The sequence below is a fragment of the Nannospalax galili genome, unplaced genomic scaffold (genome assembly GCF_000622305.1).
Source record: "Nannospalax galili isolate Female #2095 unplaced genomic scaffold, S.galili_v1.0 scaffold43, whole genome shotgun sequence".
In the NCBI taxonomy this organism is placed as follows: Eukaryota; Metazoa; Chordata; class Mammalia; order Rodentia; family Spalacidae; genus Nannospalax; species Nannospalax galili.
Window position 1 is genome coordinate 8,373,495 of NW_008353342.1, and position 8,499 is coordinate 8,381,993.

General features: G+C 39.7%; 1 protein-coding gene across 1 annotated transcript; it reads left to right on the top strand.

Annotated features, from left to right (window-relative positions):
- The first annotated feature begins 3,518 nt into the window (after positions 1–3,518).
- On the top strand, positions 3,519–7,188 carry LOC103748032 (coiled-coil domain-containing protein 7-like). The gene is made up of 2 exons (XM_008850580.1): positions 3,519–3,791; positions 7,045–7,188. The coding sequence occupies exons 1-2, from the start codon at positions 3,519–3,521 to the stop codon at positions 7,186–7,188; spliced, it is 417 nt and encodes a 138-aa protein (XP_008848802.1).
- Positions 7,189–8,499: the final 1,311 nt, after the last annotated feature.

An 8,499-nucleotide genomic window follows, 5' to 3' on the forward strand; every position in this document is an offset into this window, starting at 1 on the left:
CTTCTGCAATTCACATATTCTATCTACCTTTTAAAGATTTAAGGGTACTGGCCAGCATCCATAGCTGATAAGGACATTGGACATAACATCTGTCCTGTGCCATCAACACTTGTCTAATTCTCTCTGTAAAATAAAGATTTATAACACTTTCCTTTTGTGTTGTCTAAGGACTGCCTCTAGGAACACTGAAAATCCTGCTCAACATACAGGTGACATGGTGTATAACTCCTTCCCAGCCAGGGACCTTTCATGTCAAGCTCACAGAAGTGCTTAAAGTGCTCATGAAGCATTGCTCTTGCTTTTTAGATGTGAAAGGACTCAACACCATCACCCAAAGTTCCAGGCCACCTGCTAGAGTTTGGCATCTTCTGGACAGAAAAGCTACAGCTACTTCCAAGGAGATCACTGTAAAGAAACAATACAATTTCACATGTTTCATTTTATAATTTTTTACTTTAATTATGCTGCCAAGAAATAAATCAGGTCCTTTCTTAGACCCCACGTAGTCTCAAGGAGCATAGTATCCTAAGTCAAAATCACATCTTCCTGTAATGCTCTGTGTGGCCATTTTGAAACAGGGATTAGAGGAGAGATGGCATCAAAGGAGTTTTAGAATGGGCTTGAGTGGGAGAATAGGTAAGACAGTCTAGCTTACTCAATGGGAATATGTAATTCCCTACTGGATACATTTTTTGTGGTTATAAATCCTGAAAGAGAATTAAACAACAATGAGAAGAATCCCCAACAAGCCTTCTGTGGTTCCCAGGTTGGGATTAAGTGAGGAATAGACACATAAACCAGAATCTGACATTTCTGATTGTGGAGCTGGCGCTGTCCACCCAGCAACACTCCCTGAGCCAAAGCTCTAGCATCCAGATCAAACCCCACCTGGATCTTAAGGGCTGTCTTCAACAGGTGGGAACAGTTCAGCTGCTGCTCAGAGGACATTTCTTATTCTTCTTCACACCTCATTTGATCACATACTCTTCAAAACCACTCTTCCCTCTTTTCCATTCTCTCACCATCTTTGTTTCATTTTAAATATTCACAAAGATAAAAGACCAATCTTTAAAAGAAAAGGCATTTTCTGAGGCTCTATAAAATGAAGTAATTTAAAGCAAATTTGTATGAAATATAAATAGTAACTTATTCTCTTTATATACATTTTTCCAGATTTAAGAGATACATTGTTCTTTCCTCAAAAATAGGACAGAAAGGAAAAGAAGGCTTTAGTTTGCTGGCAATAAATATCTGGTCTTGTTTCAGGAAATCATAGCTTTCTGCACATCTTAGTAAAATGATTTTCTATTTAAAAAGTACCTTTCATGTGGCCTTTTCAAAACAAGTTACCTGTGTTGGCTCAGGAGGATTACTGGATGACAAATAAGGTATTGTTTTTGTTAAGTCAGTTTTAGCTAGTGCATGATACACATCCATTTCAAAATATCTTTGATGAGAATAGGCACCTACAGGGACTCTTTTATATTGAAAAGTTCCCATTTTCAAATAATGCCACGTGTACAGTTTCTGGGGGTGAGGACTTCACGTGGCTTCTGTACAACACAATCCAACACACAGCAGTAGCACCAGCCTATGTATAGTGAGTGTGAGGCCACAGAGATCCACATTGTTAGATCTTTATTTTGCCACTGTATCTATAGTCCTGTGGTCTGGCATATGCTTTTGCCTTTTTGGAAAGGAGGCATTGTTCTGAATCTTATTCAGCTTCAGAAGGGAAAGACAGACAAAAGTAAGCTTGGGTCTTGCAGTCACTGCCAGCAGTGGCTGCTCCTCCGTTCTCACAGGCGTCAAGGCTGCTCCTCCACTCGCCCTGGGCTGAGGCCGCTCTTCTGCTTGCCTGGTGCTGAGGCAACTCTTTTGTTTGCCCTGCGCTGCCTCCTCTCATCGCTGCTTCTGCCCGGTCCCAGTCCCCAGGGCTGGTGAGGAGACTGTGTCAGCGGAGCCGCATTCAGACACAGGAGACCAGGTTCAGTGACACAGGTCTGGTTTATTGCAGGAAGGCACAAGCTTATATAGGGGTAGTGGTCCAATCACAGCACAGCAAGTAGGATACTCCATTAGCACAACAGGTTTAGTGTCCTATCACAGTATGGCAAGTAGGATATCTTGTTAGCATAACAGACTTAGCATCCTATTAGCATAACAGACTTAACGTCCTATCACAGAATAGCGGGTAGGATGCCTCATCAGCATGCTGGGTTTCAGATTACAGAGCCTGGATTCCTGGAAGCTACATGACCCTGACAGTTGCAATATCACCCTAGGCTCAAGTCTGTCTCCCATAGGGTCTGTCCAGTATTTCTTTATCACAGCACAGCTTTTGGACTAATGATACAGATGTAGCGCATGTTTTAGCTAACTAGGTGAAAATCAGAACAGAATTTTGGTTTTCTTAAACATTGCAATTGCAGCATTGCCTCTACCTTCTTCTCTCTCTGTAATACTTTCTAAATCCCCTGTATCCAAACCAGACTTCAGTCAGTTTTCAAAATTATCATTATTAGTTTTCAGGATTTCTGCTCTCCACTGTAATTCTAACTAATTTTAGATTGGCCATCATCATATTAATTGATAATCCTGCTGTGATTTCAAATTTGAAATATTTTCATTTACTTTGTCTCTCACAAGTACAAAGTACTGTAAATTCTAAAGATAAACATGACAATGCTTGGAGAAAACAGTATAGAAGAGAAGCAAGATATGCAGACACCTTGGTCTTTGCTGAAATTCCAGCAGTAACACTTCCCAGCTTAACAAGTTGCCCTGTGAGTCACTTTTCTCATATCAGTTTAACCACATGCAAAATGGGAAAAATGATGTAAGGAAAAGACATACTTTGGCTTTAAATGATGGGTCTTTTAGTGTTATGTTTGTCATACTTATGTTTAAATATATTCTTGGTATAATTTTCATTGTTTTGTTTAATTGTAATTTAAGATAGCCAAAAATATAATGGGAGCTCCCAGAAGAGCTTTTGTGTATGTTTTACTTTTATTGCATATTGGGGACAAGTTACCTGACCTGAGTACTTACAGGGATTGGAATTGTCTGTTTGGCTCACAGTCTCAGAGTAGTCAGCCCATGGTCACTTGGCTCTGTGCTTCTGGACCCACAGTAAGGCAGAGCAATATGACAGGATGGTGCTCTTCACACCTGGCAGACAGGAAGCAGAGAGAAGAGGCAATCAGGACCAAGTGTGAGCCTTCAAAGTCAGCATCTGTTTAGCAATGTCCTTCAGCTAGGCCACACCTCACAAAATAGGGGACCAAATATTCACCACACAAGCCTATCCAAGACAGTTCATATTCACACCATAACAATGTAGCCTGAGAAAATTGTTAAAGTATCAGAATAATAAAACACATATATGGATTTCATTAGGATAATTTAATTTTGTCAGTCGATTACATATTATTGGATTTTTCTTTGAATCTATTAATATTTTGTTCACAGAATATTAATTTTTCACATATTTTGGAAGTTAAATCAGTCACAAAATGAAACCAGCAAAGTGTCTGTCAGCCATCAGTACAAAACTGGCAAGTGTTCCAGAATTACCGCATAAAAGAGAATTACTTAATTCATTACCTAAGCCAAAAGAAAAACGTGGTGCTAAACCAATACAAGATAAAATTGAACCAATGGTCCTAAGATCTCCACCCATTGGAGAATCCATTTTACAGTATGACTTGCCAATACCATCAAATAAAACACAGGAGTTCATATCAGAAAGTGAAATGATCAGGAAGATAACCCAATACCTGAAGATGGTAAGCTACTTGTTGACTCCGGTGTTGGGTGGGTACCCCTAAGATGCCCACAGGTATGGGGATTTGCCATCAAGAAGCAAGAGAATCAGCTTTTGTTATGATGAACTCAGTATACAGTTCTGCCAGTGGTAAGATTTATTGCATCCTGCTTGCAGAGGGAGATCAAGAGTAAACCAGAACCAAGACTACAAGAGCATTCTCTGACTGTAATCATACAGAGGATGTTTAGTTCTTACGTTAATCATGACAGCACAAGTAGAATGTGTATTGGGAAAATCATTAGAAACAGTACCCAGAGTTGTATTGAGGGATCGTCACTTAAGTTCACCTAAGGTCACCTGAGGACTATCTGTCTAGTGCACACCAAAATTCCAAACTCCCAAACAAAGCAGGTGTTCAGTATAAGCCACATTGTCTGTACAAACAACTTATGTATATAAGCCACTCTGACTAACTTCCCGAAAGCCAGCTTCTCAGCTGCCAGGCTAAGGCCAACTTTGCAGTCAGGACTTTGTAAGGATAGACCTTTCAAAATCTCAAGCCTACTATGGTAACTCTTTTATTTTTTTTAATTTTATTGAGCTTTTGTACATTTCACACAACAGTTCTTAACCAAATTTAGACCCCCTCAACCCCTCACCGGACCTCACATATTCCACCATACCTGCTAAGTCCTATCCAGTCAAGCATTTGTATGTGGATGTCGTTTGGTGCATATTCGTTCACTGGAGTCTAATCAGCCTATTTAGAGATCGTTGGTAAGGCCTACTCTCCCTCACCCAGTAGTAATCAGTCTCCAACAGTTCTCAGATTAGGGGTTCATGTACCAGCCCTGGCTCTTAGAATCTTTCTGCGCCCTCTCCCGCGATGGTCCCTGAGCTGTCGGTAGGAGAGTTTTCATATAGGAATCCTATCCAGGGACACACACTCTGCAGTCTCTCATTCTTTAAAACTTGGCCAGCTGTCCCTTCTGTGCACACCCTACTCTGTTGTATAAGGAAGCTTCACTGGTGAGAGTTGAGGGATGCACTAGTTTTCTCTCTAGTCCTTGTTCTAGTATGTTGCATGAGCTTTAGGTGTTCAATTGTAGATGTGTCACCTAGGACTTAGCATCTTTCAGACGTATATTCTCTGTGTCTGACCAGTTGTGGGATTCTGCAGTAGCCTTTATCTAGTGCAAAAAGAAGCTTCTTTGGTGAGTGGTGTGTGGTATACTTGGCTGTAAATATAAGGATCCATATTTAGCATATGGTAAAAAATTTCATTTCTCTACAGATCTGACAGAGATGGGGTTTTCTCTAGGATCTATGACCTCTCCAGTCTTGTTTATTTGGCTGTGTTTTTACAGTGCCACCTTTGAGTTCACTCCCACTGAGTGGGCTTTAAGTTTAATTAGATAGCTGTTGTTTAACCCCCAGATAACAGTGCCACTACTACACCAGTAGAGGTAGTTTGCTGCCCTGGTCGTTATGGTTATTAGACTTTAGGGCTGGGTTAGACCACTGATTTTTCTCTTAGCAGCTTGCCTAGTATCCTCTAGAACTATGAGATACTAAACTTCACGTAGAAGGCTTCCAGGTCAGTTCCTGCTCCATTGCTCCAAGTCCTGTATCTGAAATATGTCCTGTCTTCAGCTGTAGGGTCTTATCTTCCAGTTCTGGGAGCTAACCAAGAGCTCTGGCAATAACCTGTGCTATTTTGGGAGTCTCTTGGACCATTCACACCAACTATTCCAAGGGAGGTTTCTCTTGCCTGGCACTGTGTTCCTCTCCATACAGCCCCCATACATACATATGCACTAATGTTCAGAATATACATATGCACTAATGTTCTGATACTATATATGCATTTCTCAGGGTTTCAGAGGTGGCATATTTCCCACTAGCTTCCCTAGTCCTCCAAGATCCATTAATTTCTACTCTCCCTCCCATTTGATCTCCCTCCTCCCTCCCCAGTTCAAGCACCCCTATTATTCCTGCCCTTCCCCCAATAACACTGGCCTCTCACCCCCACCTGAATTCCCTCCTCCCCCATCAACACTCCCTGCAAGTTTCTTCCTCTTCCCTTCCCAGTCAAACACTCCCCCCACTTTCCTAACCTCCCCTCACCCTGTAACATCTGTTCCCTACAGTCCTCCACATTTGGGTTCTTTCTTTTTCTTTACCTCTGTGTTTCATTTCCATTTTCCTGGCTCCTAGAGTTACATCAGGATATATACTCACATGTAAGGGACTGATGCTACATACTTCACTTGCTTTTCTGCATTTGTGTTACTTCACTTATTATAACAGTCTCTAGTTCCATCCATTTACCTGCAAATTAGATAATTTCATCTTTTCTTACTGCTAAGTAGAACTCCATTTTGTAAATGTGCCACATTTTCATTATCAGTTCGTCAGCTGAGGAACATTTATGTTGGTTCCATTTCTTAGCAATTGTGAAAGAGCACCAACAAACATGGTTGTACAGGTATCTCTACAGTAGGATGAGTCCTTTGAATATATGCCAAGGAGTAGTATAACTGGATCATATGGTAGATTCATTTTTAGTTTTTGGAGCATTCTCCACACTACTTTCCATAGTGGTCAACTGAGTTTGCATTCCCACTGGCAGTGAATAAGCATTCCCCTTTCTCCACATCCTTGCCAGCATTTGGTGGCTTTTGTTCTCTTGATCTTAATCAATCTGATCCCCCTACTATGGTAACTCTTTGTCTGTACTTCAGAAACTATAGCATTTAATGTTTGAAAAACCTTCCATGTCAAAGTTTCTTTTTACATAATGTTTGACTGTTGAATTGTAAATATTAAGTGAGAACACTCAGGAAGTCCACTGATATAGACAGATCATAGTTCATCCTACTACTAAAATACCCGTTTGGTCCACGTTTGTTATTTCAGAGAATGTTATGTAAAAATGGATTGCCTTCTGGTCTTCATCACTCTATTTTCTGTACACCCTTCAGAGGAGAATCAGACAGATACACTGAGGAGAACTCTGCTTAATGTTTCAGCCATGCATGGATGCACCTGTCATCTTTAGGTACTTGTCCACACAGGAAGGATGCCTTGGAACATCTCTGCAGTGCAGGAGCAGGACCAAACACCATTGACTAGATCGTCTTCATGATGATACGTGATGGACGTTTATGCCACTGGCAGGAATCAATTGATTTTTATAAAGTCATGGTGTGGTTGGTTTTACATTTTTGACTTTGAGAATATTCAATTTGTTTTAAACTTTTTTAATATAGGTTGTTTCTACTTTGAAAAATACCTTTGGAGATATTGACAATGATGGAGAGAAAGCATCACTGAAAGTTGATGAGGAAGGCATATCTTTATTAGTACACAGATATGACACTAGTGGGGAGAAATTAAATGCTGGAAACAGTTAAGTTTTGCCTCTAGAGTCCATATGTCCTATCATAATGAATAACCTATCCAGTACCAACAAGTAAACCACAAAGTCACATAAAATTTACAAAAAGAAGCAGACCTAAACATGAAGGCTTGAGTCTCACACAAGAATCAAAAACTACAAAAGAAATTCACATGTCAAAGTCACAAATTCGCATGTCAAAGTCACAAAATAACATGATAAACCAAAATAATATACCCCTACCAAATACCAATAGTCCTCTAGAGGAGTACAATGAGAACCCTCTAGAGATAATGCAGGACACGGAACTCAAAAGAACAGTTATAAACATGATAAAAGAATTCAGCGAATTTAAAGAACACACAAATCAAAAAACTGAAGGAAGATAGGGATAAACTTTTGAATGAATTCAGAAAAGAGTTAGAAATATTGAAGACTACTCAGGCTAAATGAAGAAGGAAGTGAAATAGTCAGCAAGCCAATTAGAAATGACAGGAGAAAGCCTCACCAATAGGATGAATGAAATGGAAAACAGAATATCAAGACTGGAAGATAAAGTGGACAAACTAGACCACTCAAGCAAAGATTATGAAAAATTTAAGAAAACACAAGAATGGAATATGCAGGAATTGTGTGATACCATAAATAAACCAAACTTAAGAATCATAGGCATACAGGAAGGAAAAGAAACTCGAGATAATGGTATGGACCAGATCTTCAACAGAATCGTGGAAGAAAATTTCCCCAAATTAAAGAAAGACATGTCCATACAAATACAAGAAGCACATAAAACACCAAATAGACAGGATGAAAAAAGAAACTCTCCACAGCACATCATAGTAAAAACACTAAACATACTGAACAAAGAGACAATACTGAAAGCTGCAGAAGCAAAACAAGTCATATATAAAGGAAAACCCACCAGGATTACAGCTGACTTTTCAGTGCAAACTATGAAAGCCAGAAGAGCCTGGACCAATGTATTCCCAGTTTTAAATGACCACAGATGCCAACCCAGATTAGTATACCTGGCCAAAATGTCTATTGTAGTTGAAGGGGAAAGAAAAATCTTCCATGACATAAATAGGCTGAAAGAATTCATGTCCACAAAACCAGTCATTCAGAGAGTTCTTGAAGCAATACAAAGAGTTGAAGAAAGGAATAACTATACCCAAGGGGTTGCAGAAAGAAATTCAATGAAGGTATAACTGTGGAAAAGCACAGCTATGTCAAGTATGTAAACAGAAATAAAAATTACAAAATTCAATACACATCTTTCATTAACAGCTTTAAATATCAGTGGACTGAACTCCCCAGTCAAAAGATA

What these genes read in the sequence shown, in the direction of transcription:
- LOC103748032 (XM_008850580.1), top strand. Translation starts at nt 3,519, where the DNA reads ATGAAACCAGCAAAGTGTCTGTCAGCCATCAGTACAAAACTGGCAAGT. An exon ending in TAACCCAATACCTGAAGATG is followed by an intron (nt 3,792 to 7,044) that starts GTAAGCTACTTG and finishes TTTTTAATATAG; the next exon opens with GTTGTTTCTACTTTGAAAAA.